Source organism: Natator depressus, chromosome 1 (assembly GCF_965152275.1).
Source record: "Natator depressus isolate rNatDep1 chromosome 1, rNatDep2.hap1, whole genome shotgun sequence".
Taxonomy (NCBI): Eukaryota; Metazoa; Chordata; order Testudines; family Cheloniidae; genus Natator; species Natator depressus.
The window spans coordinates 256026748-256042899 of NC_134234.1; the positions used below are offsets into that span (position 1 = coordinate 256026748).

General features: G+C 48.4%; 1 protein-coding gene across 1 annotated transcript; it reads left to right on the plus strand.

Moving 5' to 3' along the window:
* The first annotated feature begins 5845 nt into the window (after positions 1-5845).
* On the plus strand, positions 5846-9457 carry ATF4 (activating transcription factor 4). Its single transcript, XM_074941609.1, has 3 exons — positions 5846-6060; positions 7260-7571; positions 8525-9457. The coding sequence occupies exons 2-3, from the start codon at positions 7355-7357 to the stop codon at positions 9370-9372; spliced, it is 1065 nt and encodes a 354-aa protein (XP_074797710.1). The 5' UTR covers positions 5846-6060; positions 7260-7354; the 3' UTR covers positions 9373-9457.
* Positions 9458-16152: the final 6695 nt, after the last annotated feature.

Genomic DNA, 16152 nt, shown 5'->3' on the forward strand with positions numbered 1-16152 from the left:
AATTGAACTTTAATCTGTAAATGTAATTTACAGATTCAATTTTTAATATTGAAATGATATTTACATAACAGAAATGGGAAATGTAGGGCAGTGAGTGGGTGGTTAAGCAATGGATGATTTATGAAATAATTTGTGGGTATAGCAAATACGGTGAATTAATCCAAAATTATATAGTTGCAACTTGTGACTAACTTTTATTTATTTGTAGATGATAAAATCATAATGTATGTGGTTTGATTCTTAATTATATATATTTACTAATCAATCTAAAGATAAGATGGGAAGTCCAGATCCTGCTAAGCAAACCATGAGGGTTGACTAAGATTTCAGAAGAAAAGATACATCTGATATCTTAGACTCTGAATGTTCATATTGAGTGTCAGGGTAGGAATTGATGACAACTGAGCATTAAGAGGATTTGGCTTGACCTATCTTGTTTTATGGTAGTTTCCCTAGAAATTGGGAAAGAGATTTCCAGCTAATGTCAAATTTAGTGTAAAAGTGCTTTCAGATCCCCTTTCAGCAAGCCTTATATTGGCAGAACTTCTATTGGCACTGCTTAGACTAAGGAGTGCTAAACACATTATTTCCTCCTTCAGGAGGTGATTCAGGGTGGGGGATCCCCTCCTGGATATCCCCTAGTTTGCCCTCGGGGGGGGCAAGATTTGCCCTCTCCAAGCAAAAAATGCTGCCAGATCTGCCCCCAGACACACTTGGCAGATTCCCCATGGATCCAAAATAATACTGGGGCATCTGCAGCAGACCACAATGACACTTTCTTGGGCCTCTCAGAACTTGTTACCCCTCTGCCCGGGCTAGCCTGTCTCCCCAGTCTGTTAGCCACCCCAGACAAACTTCTCAGGAATTTACCAGCCTTTACTTTGCCTTGCAGGTAACTCTTGGTGCACCCCGGTCTCTGAGCCCCCTTGACGAGCCTGGCTGCCTGTGGTATTCAGCCCTTTTCACTGGACACTCTCAGTAATTACCAAGTCAGCTGCCTCCAGAGAAATAGTGTACACACCCGCTTACTTGATTCACATTTACGATAAAAGAAAGAGAAGTTTATTAACAAAGATAGAGATTCAAGTGATACTGAGTAAAGGTAATAGAAACAGAGATGGTGACAAATAAAACAAAAGTATAACATGTTTCTGTGAGACTGAACATAACTTTAGCAGGCTAAAATCTTGGTCCAAGTTAAAGCATCTAAAGCATTCTCCAAGCGTCACCAACCACATAGCCAGAATCCAGGTTTCATGGATATGAAAAGTGCAGGCCTTTTTGCTCCTTCAGTGATGCACCAGTAAGAACTTTCTTTTCCTCCTTTTTATAGTCCAGACAACTTTTGAACTGTACCCCTTTGAAGTGTATCCCCAGATGAAGTTCTTCTCCCCTACTATTTGTTCTTCGGTGTGCTGAGGTCACACTGTCTTTCTCATTCTCCTGTTAACGTGTTTTTCCTGTTGACTTAGTAAGCAAAGGAAGCTTGCTTTGTGTTGATTTACAGAATGCTGGATTTACATCAGAGACCTAGGCAGGCAGGTAAATCAACATTCCTTTGTCCTGGGAAAAACTTGTTTATCTACCCTACCTGGCTACATAGTTTAAACATAGTTACATAGTTTAATACATACATAGAGCTTCTTGAATAATGCCCGTACATACATCTCACAAAGCTTATGACGACCACCCCGATATAAGCTTTCATTTGACATCCTACATTACATTCTTTATCGATAAATACTGTAACAGCAATGTATTAAGTGTAGTGAGTTTGTCAGGCTTGATAGCAGTTTCTATTACATGACAGTGAACCCTTTGCCAGTTGGCACTGGGGGATTCTTAGGGTCACACAAAGCCCTCTGCTTGGGGGCTGTGGGGCCCAAACCTGAAAGGGATTTAGATGCCTAGCACCCACTGAAATAATTGAGAGCTAGGTGTCTCAGCCCCTTTGAAGATCTGGGCCTGAGTCTCCACATTGGTTCTGCCACTTCCTCCTTCCCTGCCCTCTCTACGCTCCCTACTAACCGAGCTGCACTGCCAACCATTCTCCCTTGCTGCGGCTGGGACAGTGCTCCAGAAAAGAGAAGTCTTGAGCTAGATACGTAAATTTTGTTTCTAGGGGGTGGAGGAAAGAAGATGTGCTTCCCACCGCCCTTCTTTGTGGCACACCCAGTTTCCACCACCTCACTCCATGCAGACCCTGGACATTGTATGTATATACAGCCTGTACAGTGTGTGTGTGTTAAGGTTACTATGGAAGCATTAACTCTCACTTCCTGATGTTTGTATATTTAAATGAATGACAGGAGTGGCGTTTGGCATTTTTACTGTGTGTGTATTTGTTTAAAGAAAAAAGAAACCACTATTTCACTTTGTAATATTATTTAAATTGCCAATGCAGGCTTTGCAGTGAGGTGAATGGAATGTGAGGGGTGACTTCCCAGCTGTTGCTATGGTTTGGCCAGAGAGTTTTCTGCAATGTTGTTATCAAAGGGGCAGCACATCACTTCACATTGTTGTCATTATTTATTATGATTTGTGTTAGTGTAGCATCTTGGAGCTCCAGTCACTGACCTGCTCTGCACTGTGCAAACAGAGAACAAAAAGATAATCTCTGCCCCAGATCTCTCCCTAGGGAAAAGATAAAAAACGCAACACTTTAACATAGAGCCTAGCATTTGTAGAAAATTGTGGGCTTTAGTAAAATAGCAAAGAGAGTGTGTGAACATATCTTAACATTTTCCTTCATGTATGTAGCAGCAGCCCCTCACCCTGGTAGGCTGCTAAAGAAGGCAGGGCAGTTCTCCCTGCTCTGACATCACATGGCCTCTGTCCTGCCGTGAATTCCACAAGAGTAGACCCTGGGGCCTTATGAATCCTCTTAGGGGTTCATGTATTGTAGGTGCATGTTTTATCTCTGCATTTCTAAGGTACCCTTCACAGTAACACTTAGTCAAGAACACTGCAGCCAGCTGTTCACATTTTAGCAGGTATTCACTGACCATGCACATCAATTATTTAATTGTTTATAATTGTATTAACCTTTTTTATCATAAAAATGATTTCTCCCAAACTTACCAGGCTTGACTGCACTGCATACAAGCCACATACCTCCTAGGAAGTCTCTGTTCTGAGGTTTTTGAGTTAATGGTGAGAAAAGACTCTTGCATTTCTCAGTTTAGAAAACATTGTTTTCATTCTCACATCAATGAAGAAGCAACCACAGGATTTTTACTTAAAGGGGAAATTTTTTTTTGGTCTGATATGAATTATCTCCACCAAGGAGAAATGTTCAGCAAATTCTGTGCAAAGGCAAATGGGTGGTTTAACAATTAACATGGAAATCTGTATGATATCTTATTTATACAAGTATCTAATAAATGATGATGTATTACAGTCATTTAGGAAACTGGGAAATAACCTTGACGTTAACCAAGGGCTGGGGTTTTCGGGTTTTTTTGTTTTTGTTTTTTTTGGCTGGGGAGAGATGGAAGATTTCTCTCTGGAATCTTTCACCAGTACAAATTTCATGCACAGAGAAGAAGACCAGGCAGATAAAAAAACAGGCCAATCTGGGTGAAGTTCCTTGTTGCGCATTTCATGTCTGCTTATATGATTTTTGCTCAAATGTACAGTGACTCATGGAAATCCATAATTATCTTTTCAAGAGGAAGGGTACGCTAAGTATTTACTTTCCATTGATTTAGCTATAATGACAGCTTTACAATCACCTTTTTTATTTTTACTTAAAAGGGGTAAGGGAGGGGGAGGCAGTCGAGGTTGGGGAATGACAAAGCCTTCCCCTCAGCCAATCCCCATGCTGCACTGATGTCCACCCACCTACCCATCCAATCCCGTTTGGCTTCTTTGAAAGCCAGTGCCTCTCCTCAGTTCTCTGCACTGAAGCTCAGTTCGCTCCTTGACGCATTTTTGAGAACAGTCGTCATGGATCACTGAACTGTTATTGTGATGTCTTCTGAGATGGAGTGCATTCTCCCCTCCAATGACTCAAAATGTTATTTTGCTCTTAAAAGAAAAAAAATCCCTTGTATACATGGTACCTTTCCATTCAGCAGAGCTGTTCCTATTGTGCATTCAGAGTAATTTATGCTGACTTTAGTGATGATTAGGTTGTACTGCTTTCTTGCTCTTGTGCTGGCTCTGCAGGGCTGAGTGTGGGAGCTGGACTGCATTTGTCCTTGTGGGTTATCGTAAAATTGTTTGCTAATTTCCAGTGAGTTACAGCTGTGCAAACCCAATGAAGGCCATTAGCTTCCACACGTGTTGCTAAGGCCATAACTTGAAGAGGATATGGCTTCTGCCAGAAGTAGCTGAGGGCACAAGTTTGTCCTGCAAAACCTTTATTCCTGATAATGATGCCTGACTGCCAGAGCCGAGGCTGAGTTTCTAAGGTTGGCGTTATGCAAAAACATCTAATTATAACTGAATACACCTGAGTCAGCAAGGGAAGGTGGGGGGGGGAGCAGGGCTGGCACAGCTTGGGGGAGGAGCCATGGGGGAGCAAGAGAAAGAGGGGGGCAAAGCTAGCATGGCAGGGGGAGGGGCCATGGAAGAGCACGGTGCACTGGAGGGCAAGGCTGGCACAGCAGGAGGAGGGGACGGCCAAGGGGAAGCGAGAGGCACAGTGGGGAGAGGGGCAACAAGGGTACTGGGGGGCAAGGCTGGCATGGCTGGGGGAGCAAGGGAAAGTGGAGGCAGGGCTGGCACTGAAGAGAGAGGGATCAAGGGAAAGCGGGGTGGTGCTGAGAGCAAGGCCGGCACGGTGGGGGGAGGGACTGGGAGAGCAGGGGGGCACTGGGGGCAGCGATGAAATAGCAGGGAGAGGGCAGTGGGAGGCAGGGCTGGCACGATGAGGGAAGGGGCATTAGGGGCAGGGCTGGCACAGCAGAGGGAGGATGCTGGGGGCAGGGCTGGCACAGCCGGGAGAAGGGCAGTAGGTGAGGAGCAGTGGGGATGGGGCTGGCACAGCAAAGGGAGGGTGCTGGGGGGGGCAGGGCTGGCAGAGCAGGGAGGACAGTAAGGGAGTGGGCAGGGCTGGTACAGCAGGGGGAGAGCAGGGGGCAGTGATGGCACCACAGGGGGAGGGGCAGTGGAGGGGGAAGAGCAGGCATGGTGGGGGTTGGCACCGCAGTGGGGTGGCAAAGCTGGCATGGCAGGGGGAAGGGCAGGCGTGGTGGGAGTTGGCACCGCGGGGGTAGAGCTGGCATGGTGGGGGGCTGGCCCAGCAGGCGGAGGAGCAGTGGGGGGCAGAGCTGGCGTGGGGGCGGGGCTGCAAGGCTGTCCGGGCCGCGCACGTTGCAGCACCACACAGGCCCCCTGGCTCTGCCCACCCCGCCATTCAGCGCCGAAGCGCAGTCCCCCCAGCTGCGGCTCCCGCCGTTTGCGTCTTTCTCTCACCCTAACCAATGGTAGCCCGCAGCATACGTGAACGCCCGGTATCAACCAATCAGCGGTTTACAAGACCACGTGGTATTCCCTGTGCCGTGCTGAGCTCGGAGCCCGTCTTTGGCCAGGCTCAGCTGGAGGCGCTGTGAGGCCCCGCCCCTGTCTGTGCGTGACGTCACGCCTAGTCAATGAGGTACCGTGTTAGAGTGAAATAAAATAGTCCTGTGATCCTTCTGCCGAGTGTTCGCTAGCCACGACCTCTGCCGTGTGCGAGACCAAGATTCGTGGTGCCTTTAGCCAGGCAGGGGACGGTAGCTGGGCAAAGAGCCCTTCGAATCGCCCAGGCAGTTTTGAGCGCGCGGTGAACGTGGCGGAAGGATACAGTGTTACCGGGTCTCATTTTGTGGGGGAAAGAAGGCGGCAGCTATATAAGGGGGGAGCGCGGGACGCGCCCTCTCATTGTCTGTCTGTTTAGGTCTCTGGGTGGTTGTGTGCGTGGGTGCAGCTGGGACTCGCCTGACCCGGAGGAGCCTTGCTGCCGCCGCCATGGCTTGGTAACGGCGGCAGGGCCAGCAGCGGCATCGGCCAGTGCAGCGGGCGCAGCAACAGCAGCGGCGTCCTCGGCTCATCCCCGGCGTCTGCAACCATGGCGTGAGTACGGGGGTTGGGGGCAGGGCCCCCGGTCCCCCACCGGGCCTGATCTGGCCGAGCCGGGGAGGGGATAGGGCGCTGAGAAGGCCTCCCCTATGTTGGCGAATGGTTTCTCCCCTGGTGGGGGGGGAGGGCTGAGAATGGTGTAGTCCGTAGCGAGGGAGTTAGTCTCGCGCGAGGGGCGGGGGGGGAAAGGAATGGTCCGCTCGAGACGTTCTGAACGTTCCATTGCGCGTTTCCATTCCCTGTTGGGGGGGGGAGCGCGTTACTGGGAAATACCATATTGAGGGGATGGGGGTGAATTCCTCTTAGCCCAGGGAGAAACCATTTCGCTCAGCCAGGGCTGGAGCGCTCCATCCGGGGGGGGGGGTCGGTCGGCACATGGTTCTGTAGCCCTGAGCTCTGTCTCTCGCCGCCTTTCCACGCCGAGCCGCTGGAGCCGCGCGGGTCCCCAGGGCTCGGCTCTCGGGAGGAGCGCTATGGCCGCAGCCACGGACGGGACAGGCTGCTCGTTCAGCCTCTCGCCCAGGTGCCCCACGATTTTGTAAGCCCTGATTGAGTTTCCAGGCGGCAGCCCATGTTGTCCTGAAACGTCCGCTTCCGAGCTGTGCAGTAAGCGCTCTCCTCCCCTGGCCACGAGTCCGAGCTGTTCAACGCCGCTCGGCTCTTGAACGCCACCAGCTGTAGGAGTAGCCCCAGTGGAAACGTGGCAGGAGGCACAAAATGGCCGCCTATTTATAGGGTGGAGACAGAGGCCCAGGAGCAGGAACATGAAATGGCTGCAGCTTGGCTTCGGCGCAAGAGTCCTGCGCATGAGTCACCGCAGAGTGGTGGGTGGGGCTCTAGCAGTAGGTATGACCATATTTGGTCACGAGGAAACTTGAGTGGCCCTTTTGTTAAGACTTAATGAGCACCATGTTAGGTGTTACCATATGGCCCTGTTGTGGGGACAGAATTCTGAGACCAGCCTGGACCGGGTCAAAGTGCAAAGAATGTGTCTGACAGAAAAAGCGAGATCCTGAAAAGGGAGGCAACCCCAGTCTGCTTAGTGTTCCATAACCTGGTTTTGATAGTGGAACGTTTTTGTTTTGTTGAAAGTGACATTTCTACACCAGTAGAGAACATTCAGTATTTAAATCAAATCAAACACAAATGGCTGTTTCTGCTATATAACAAATCATCTTTTATCTTTGCTCCAGGTTTTTCAAAGCACCTCACAGCAGCATTGCTGTAATTGACAAAGACACCTACTCATCTTCACTCTTTGACAAAAAAGCATTAAAACATCACCAGGATGAGCCTCTTGAACAACGAGATGCCGTTGGGGGGTTTACTGTCCCCCTTCAACCAGTTGTCTTCGGTGGCTGAGGAAAGCCTAGGACTTCTAGATGACTACCTGGAGGTGGCCAAGCCCCTCCGTTCGCATGGGTTCTCCAGCGACAAGGCTAAGGCAGTCTCCTCCAATTGGCTGGCTGTGGATAGTTTGGGCAAAAACACAGATAACAGCCAGGGTAATGCATTACTTTATTCACAAAGGAAATATATCAATTTGGATCAGTTTAGACTAGGGAGTGTTCCCATCTAGTGTCCTATCGTTAAATATTTGCATATCACTTAACATTCTGCCATTGTTATAATTAACCAGTGAGCTGTTTAAATGATGAAACAGCGGTGTCTGTTTAGAATTGAGCATCTCCCTCCATGTTCCACATATGGTTCAGAAGCCTATACTTTGGGGAAGGGTCCCACAAGATATGAGAATGTTGCTGTCATTTGCTTTCACTTATCTCTTAGAAGTCTCTCCCCAAACACTTCAATTCTATGTAGAGATTGGAGGAGCCAGAGAAAAGTGGAATGTCATAAGTCACTATCAGGGTTGTTTTGTCCTGTATAGTAGAGCCCTGCAACTCATCCCAGAACAAATGACAAGTATCAGGTGGGAAAACAACCAGACCCTCTTGGAGTCAGGTTGGTGCAGCCTCTTGTCCTGCCAGAAACCTCAGTCCACAGCACAGTGAGTTTGCACGCCGAAGAGTCTCATGCTAGTGGATGGCAGGAGCAGAGCCACAAAGCTGACGATTCATGCCCTGTTGTGCCAACCCAAGGGACACACAAAGGAGAGCTGACCCCATGGGCATGAGGCAGTGGTGGTGCTGGCTTGGGGTTAGGTCAGAGAACAATTTGACCCCCCCCAGTCAGGTGGGCTTGGGTCCAGTCTGGGTGAGGCCTAAAAATTAGGCCTAAGCAGCCCTCTGCTGTGCAGAACACATGAAAGTGATGGCAGAAGAATCTGCTGCAAGTATTAGATTTGATAAATTTGCATGTGAAAAAGTTTAGCAACAAGAGGATGGATTGAGGGGAAAAAAGCAAAATATTTTGCATCCTGAGTTTTTTCAGAAGGCTTGAGTTGATTGAGAGTGTGACTGTTGTACTTTTATGGTAATTAAGTTTCCCTGTGTTGCAGAGGATGCCTTCTCAGGCATGGATTGGATGGTGGAGAAGATGGATCTGAAGGAATTTGACTTTGATGCCCTGTTAGGAATGGATGATTTGGAAGCCACCGTCTCTCCAGACGAGCTCATGGCCACGTTGGAAGACACGTGTGATCTATTAGACCCTCCTACCCAGGAAATTCACGACAAAGAACCTCCACTGATAACTGACCCAATCATCCATCACCCTGAATCTCCAATTGGAGTAGATCAGGTGGCCTCACTGACTCTCCTTTTGTCTCTTCCCCTCTCCCCAGGGTCCCTGACTTCCACTCCAGACCAATCTTTTAGTTTAGATCTAGGCAGTGAAGTTGATGTACTGGAAGGAGACAGAAAGGCAGAAGCCACCACATTTGTGGTGGTGTTCCCCAAGTTGGAGAAAGAGGAGGAAGCCCACTCAGATGATAGTGGAATATGCATGAGCCCAGAGTCTTATCTGGGGACCCCCCAACACAGTCCAACCACTTCTGTAGAATCTCTCAATGATAGTCAGTTTCCCACAGACCCCATTTGTGATTCAGTGCGGTCCAAACCATATGATCATCCTGCTGAGAAGGTAGTGTCAGCAAAGGTGAAGGGAGAAAAAAGAGCTGATAAAAAACTGAAGAAGATGGAGCAGAATAAGACAGCTGCCACACGTTACCGGCAGAAGAAGAGGGCAGAACAGGAGGCCCTGTCTGGGGAGTGCCAGGAGCTAGAGCAGAAGAATGAGGCATTGAAGGAGAAGGCCGATTCCCTGAGCAAAGAAATCCAGTATTTGAAAGATTTGATCGAAGAGGTCCGCAAGGCCAAGGGCAAAAGAGCTAAAGTCCCCGAGTAGGGTAGTCGGTAGAAGTTCTATGTGCATGTACATAAGAGCTTGATGCTAAAAGTGTATTATTGCCTAATAAATTATTTAATAGTAAGTTGGTTTTTCTGTGTCAGGGAGGGGTGCACCTGAATGAATGGACCATTTTTTTCTCGCTACAGTCTCTGGCTGTCTATAAGCAAGAGTTTGGTAGCCTCTTAGACTCCCTAGCTAATGGAATGGAGACCATGTTTAAAATAAATGAGCTGCCCCTGCTACTGGAGTAGAATTCGGAGACTGCAAGCAAACTGGGATAGGGGTTTGGAGGAAGACCTGGCATGCTGCAGATTTCCAAATGCACTTCACTGCTTGGCACTGTTTTCAGGCTTTGGCCCTGAATTTACTAGGTTGATTCATTTACTTGTGAACTATATCCACCTTGAATCAGTGCACGTGACACAATAGCTGTCATACAGGAAGCCTCGTGAGCTAGAACACAACTGCAATGTTGAAGTATCTGAAAGATATACTTACTAGGTCCTTAAAGGGGCAATGTGAACATGAAAAAAGCATTTTCTTGAAACTAGTACAGCTTTTTCTTTTCATGTTTGCTTTTGTAGCAACAGAAAATGACTAGATAAATATACAAAATGTGGTTCCCCCAACTTAGTCTCCTATTTAGAGGTATACTAGCTACAAAATTGGCAGACAAGTGATTTTCCAAGTTGATGCTATCCATTTAAAATAGCACAACTTGATTCATTTATTTTTGGAATTAAGGGGATCTGTTACTACTTGGAATAGCTTTAGACATGTCCATCTCTAGAGCCCCAATTTAAGCTAAATTAGACTGATTAGAAGTGGAGTTGATTTATACATATTCATCAGGCTGTCACTGATGTGACTGTGATTAATCTTCATGCTAGTCAACTGAAAACACTCAAATGCTTGTATTCAGAACAGCTGTGGCATATTTTCTGTTACTGGCATTTGAGGAATCATTAATCATTGGCAGTAGCTGAAATGGTGGTTACCCTACTTTTCTGTTGTATTAGCATATAGCTGTGGATACAAATTGCATATGGGGGGAGGGGCTTAAACTGGAAAGGAGGTCCTGATAGAGGCATGGAGATGAATTCTGTCTCACTTGACTGAAAGGCTAAAATGGAAAATACTGGTTTGAGTCTGACTGGATGTACAGTAGAACCTGAGTTACAAATACTTCAGGAATGGAAGTTGTAACTGAACTTCTGATTGTGAACTTCTGGTTCCAAATGGGGTGTATGGTTGACTGGTCAGTTTGTAACTAGTGTTCTTAACTCAGGTTCTACTGTACAACGTTTACTATGTTGGCACTAGGATTCTTACCCATTTTTTTTTACCGTGGTCATAGAAGCAGTTGTATCCACTTCACAGTAACAAAAATAGTAGGATAGTGCTTTTGCTCCCTACTTCCTGTTTCTTGTGATGAACACCCTGGCTACAGCAGAGGTCCCTAAACGGGGATGCGGAGGAACATTCGGGCCTGGGCCAGCCCATGTGGGAAGAGTGGGAGTGCCACCCAGCCTCACTCCACCCCCAGCTCTGCTCCAGCCGTGGCTCTCTCTGGCTCTGCTCTTGGCCCTGGCCCCAGGACCAGCTGTGGCTCCACTCCTGGACCCAGATCCATCCCCAGCCTTGGTCCCCTTACCCCTGTCCAGCCCCAGCCAGGAGTGGAGTGGGCAGGAGGGGTGGGGGGAGAGATGGGACTGTGAAAAGTTAAGGAAGCGCTGGTTTTACAGCATTTTTGTCATGGGCATTTACTACCTGCTAATTTTGGCTTCATGACATACTTGAATACTGAATTAGCTTTTGAGCTTGAATGATCCCTTTCAAACCACTTTTAAACTTATTTAAACTCTTAGAGCTAATTTTAAACAACCTGTGGTACTCTTCAAGAGGGATGGCAGTAAAGTGTCCTGGCTAAATTCCAGGTTGGTAATTGGCCGCCAAAAATTATGTTCATATGAAAGTTACCATGCTGTATTGCTGGCACAGCAATTCCTGCTGCATTTAAACCAAAACATAGTTAAAATTACTGGTCTTTATGCAGAATAAAAGGTTTTATGACCATGTACTAGGCACAGCAACAAGACAGTCCATGCCCTGAAAAGCTTAAAATCTAACAGTAAACTTTGGGGAAACCTAGAGGATGGCATTACTTGGTGCTGTCTATATTTTAGGTATATCTGTTCATGCCCTTTTCAAGTGGAATCTTTACGCCATAATTGCTTCTAGCATTTTTCAAGAAGGCCTACGGTGGAGGCTTACCTCAGATTGGAATGGGTAGACTGGTAAATTTCTTTGAGAAGGAGAGGGCTGGGAGAGCCCTCAAACCAAATTTAAATTTACATTTTCCAGTGCACGGCTGGTACAACTTAAATGATTTCCTAGAGTGGGTGAAAAGAAAAATGAGTCCTTATATTAGCCTAAAATTCACAAGCAAATATACAAGAAGTGACCCACTTCATGAACAAAATTTTGCTGTAACCTATCTTCATGAAAAAGCATTAGTAAATGTGTGTGGAGGGGTTAAAACTTATGGAACTTTTACTTCTAGATCACCACTTCCCATCTGGGGCCCTTGATACACAAAACCAGCCCTCTTTGCTTCTCTAGAGAGATGTCTAGGGCTATGTGATGGGGTGAACTCACCCCACACTGGATGGGGAAGGATTAACTTTTCACTGAGCTGAGGAAGCCATGTTCCTGCTGGGCATGCTCCAGATGCAGCTCAGCTCAGTCTGGGTGGATCATTGGGGAGGAAGGACCGTCCTTACACGCTCCAGCCTGGGAACAGCTGGAACCCTCCCCGACTGTGGAAGCCGGAGCCACGGAGACCCAGACTGACACCCAAGTGCCTGTGGATGTCCAAGAGGGATCCAAGTCACTTGTAAATGCATGCAGCAAAAAAGCACCGAGACCTCAACTACAGCTCCAAAAGGTATGGTAGGAAGTGGCCTGGGAGGGGGGCGGGGAATGACACACTACAATCCAGTGGGAAGTTAGTGTGTTTTGGTTGGAACCCTGCTGACGTACTGTTAGGGTCGTGGGCTGGGACCAGCTGGAGCAGGGTGGCCCTGGGTCCCCCTATGCCTGCTGCAACACCTTCCCCAGGTGGTGGCCCATCGAGTCTCGCCAGTAGGCCTTACTGCCCTGCGATTCAAGGCAACTCCATTGACTCTGGCTGCTAGGCTGTGCTGCCCTGTGAATCAAGGTGAATCCCTTTGACTCCAGCCACTAGATCTCATTGCCCTGCCAATCAGGATAACTATATTAACTCCGGGCGCTAGGCCTCACTTCCCTGCGTACCAGGGTAATTCTATTGGCTCTGGCCACTAGGCCCCACTGCCCTGTGAATCAGAGTTACCCTCTCGATTTTAGCCCTTAGGTCTTACCACCTCAAGGTAAAGGACAGTTTGAGGGACAGGGACACCAACCCCATCACAGGCTGAGACAACCACTTGGCATGGAGGGAAGAAACTTGATCCAGGGCAGATGTGTCAATGAACCACCCTTGTGTTCTCTGTCCTGTGAGTTTCAGAGTAGCAGCCATGTTAGTCTGTATTCGCAAAAAGAAAAGGAGTACTTGGGGCACCTTAGAGACTAACCAATTTATTTGAGCATAAGCTTTCGTGAGCTACAGCTCACTTCATCAGATGCATTCAGTGGATGAAGTGAGCTGTAGCTCACGAAAGCTTGTGCTCAAATAAATTGGTTAGTCTCTAAGGTGCCACAAGTACTCCTTTTCTTTTTGTCCTGTGAGTGGGTCAGTGGGTACTCCCTGGCTGCTTTATCTTACCAGGAGCCTTTGACCTCCAGGAGTTACCTAAAAAGACTTTAAAAGGCCACCTAGGGATTTACTTGGGGACTTTTTCACTGTCTAGAGCTGGGGTGGGCAAACTACGGCCCTTGAGCTTCCACTGAGGAGCAGGGTCTGGGGCTTGCCCTGCTCCGGTGCTCCAGGCGGGGAGCAGGGTCTTGGACCACTCCATGTGGCTCCCGGAAGCAGCAGCATGGCCCTTCTCCAGCTCCTATGCGTGGGGGCAGCCAGGGGGTTCTGTTCTGCATGCTGCCCCTACCCCAGGAACGACAGCCAATGGGAGCTAAAGGGGCGATGCCTGCGGACAGGACAACACACAGAGCTGCCTGGCTGCGCCTCTGCATAGGAGCCAGAGAAGGGACATGCCGCTGCTTCCGGGAGCTGCTTGAGGTAAGCACCACCTGGAGCCTTTCCCCATGCCCCAAAACCCTGCCCCAGCCCTGATCCCTCTCCCGCCCTCCGGATTCCTTGATCCCAGCCCGGAGCACCTTCCTGCACCCCAAACTCCTCAGCCCCACCCCAGAGCCCATACCCCCAGCTGGTGCCTGCACCCCTTCCCACACCCCTACCTTCTGCCCCAGTCCTGATCCCCTTCCGGCCCCCTGAACCCCTCAGTCCCAGCCTGGAGCACCCTTCTACACCCCAGACTCCTCATCTGCACCCCCAGCTGGAGCCCTCAACCCCCCTGCACCCCAGCCTGGAGCCCCCTCCTGCACCCTGAACTCATTTTTGGCACCACCCCAGAGCCCACACCCCCAACCAGAGCCCTCACCCCCTCTTGCACCCCAACCCCAATGTTGTGAGTATTCATGGCCCGCCATATCATTTCTATTCCTAGATGTGGCCCTTGGGTCAAAAAGTTTGACCACCCCTGATCTAGAGACTTATTTAGGTCCCAAGCATAACCTTCTTAGTAAAAAGATCTCCGATTAGCTAGTGATTCTTCAAGTTTGTGTGACTTTTCCAGTTGCCCACATTTCAGTAGAGGGGAGAGGCAATCTCACTTAGAGAGCTGAGCCCTAGATCCCTCTAAAAGAATCTCAAGAAAGTTTGGAACGCTTGTTTGGGCATGGGTTGGTGAGGTGTTTTACAGAATTCCCCACTAGTTTACCCATTCTAAGAAATGGGGAATCCTCGCTGTAATTGCCCTCTTACCAACAAATGTTCATTTTTTTTGGCAGCAGGTACCCAGACTAGCAATACTAGTCTAGTCCATGTTTGCTTTTCCTTGGAATGTTCCTCTTGGCATGTGCTTTCCCTCTTCCCAGTGCTCATATGGAGGTTTCCTGCTTGTCATAGGGACTCCCTTAATCCTAGTTGCCTGAGACTGGCAGGCTTGCTACATGGACCTGCTGATGCTTTTCCAAGAGATTAGAAGTCCTCTGTTCCTAGGCTAAGACCTTTGTCAGCATGGCTCAGTAATGTTCTCAGGCCCTGACACCCACATTTCTCAGCCTGGTTTGCAATAAGACACTCTTAAAGGAGTTGTACATTTTTGATAGGGTGGTCCAGACACTGCTGTACCGACAGCAAAAATGACGACATCTTTTGTTGTCTATTGTGTGGATGGTTCTGTTCCAGATGATGCAGGTAAGAGGGTTTCCCCGCCCCCCCCAGCTAGATGGACCAGAGTGACAGCCATCTTTGATTTCCTGAAGAAGGTTTCTATCAAAGGCCTAGTCTCTGACCCTGCTCAGGGTTCTTGCCACTGTGTTCAGGAGTCTGTTTGGGGATCAAGAGATCCTCTTATCTGGTATCAGTATTACTGAAGTCCACTCTTCAATTAGCTGCCCAGTGTCTTTGAGGAATCTAATACTTGTTCTCAGGTCTGCAGTCCTGCATCCTGAAAGTTCCTGAGTAACAATAACTCTGGGGAGAACAGAATGGAAGAGCTACCTGCACTTGCCTGTAGTCTTCCCTATTTGATATTCCCTAATGACCAAGATGTCCTTTGCATGTGTTCTTGTTTTTGCCAAAAGTCCAATCCTCCTCTCATCTGATCCATGCATCAAAGTATCTATCTTGTCCTGACTCAGGAAGGAAAATGCCTGGCACACCTTGGGCCTCAGCAGGGCCCTCAAGGGTAATTAGACAGACGAGAAGCCTTCAGGTGAAATGGATCCCCCATTTCCATCTCTTCCAGGGTTTGGGGAAAGGCCTCATCATGTTCAGATACATCCTGGTCAAGTGGATCAGGTCTGGTAACCAGGAGGCTTATGAGGCCACAAAAGTTCCCTGCCAGTGAGACTTAGAGTCCATGACACTGGAGTTACCTCCTAGGCCAGAGACTGGAAGTGTCCATAGCTGCCACCTGGTGTTCCCTGTACTCTTTCACTAGACACTATTGGCTAGGTTCACTGCCCTTGAGTACAGTTGCTTAGAGTAGGGTTTCCTTCTGCACTCAGAAGGGGTCAGGTTCTCTTTCTCCCTCCTCCCGCAGCCAGCGGCTTCCTCTTCTCATTCAGCCAACTCTCTTACCTCCCTTCCTTGGCTGTCTTTCTATAGGGTGTACAGCTATACAGAGCCCAGCTACTGCTGTGTCAGCCAAGCCACTGAAAGATAAATCCTACTCCCAACTTTACCTTCTAATTTGCTTTCCATGGCTCGATGGAGACCACACAGATCCCCATCCTGGCAGGCTTTGATGAGAGACTCTCCTCTGGGAGGTAGAGCAGGCTAATACATTTTCTTCAGATAGGGACTCAAACTGGAGAAGCAGAAGGAGCCCCAATGAGTGGGAAAATCCTGGATGCCGACTAGTCAGTATCTTGTCTCAGAGCAAGGGAAGATCCAAAGTCTGCACAGTCTCAACTGAGCCACAGAAAACACATTAGCTGGTAAGTTGGTCTGTAAAATGTTTTTGTTTCATCTTCCTTAGAGTAAACCCACCAAAGACAGGGAGTCAAACTCTGTCATGGCATGTGAATAAACTTCTTGTGTTCCCATAGCAG

Excerpts from the sequence above, each read along its gene's own strand:
- ATF4 (XM_074941609.1), top strand. The coding sequence starts at position 7,355 with ATGAGCCTCTTGAACAACGAGATGCCGTTGGGGGGTTTACTGTCCCCC. Across the intron at positions 7,572-8,524 it reads AAACACAGATAACAGCCAGG|AGGATGCCTTCTCAGGCATG; the intron begins GTAATGCATTAC and ends CCTGTGTTGCAG.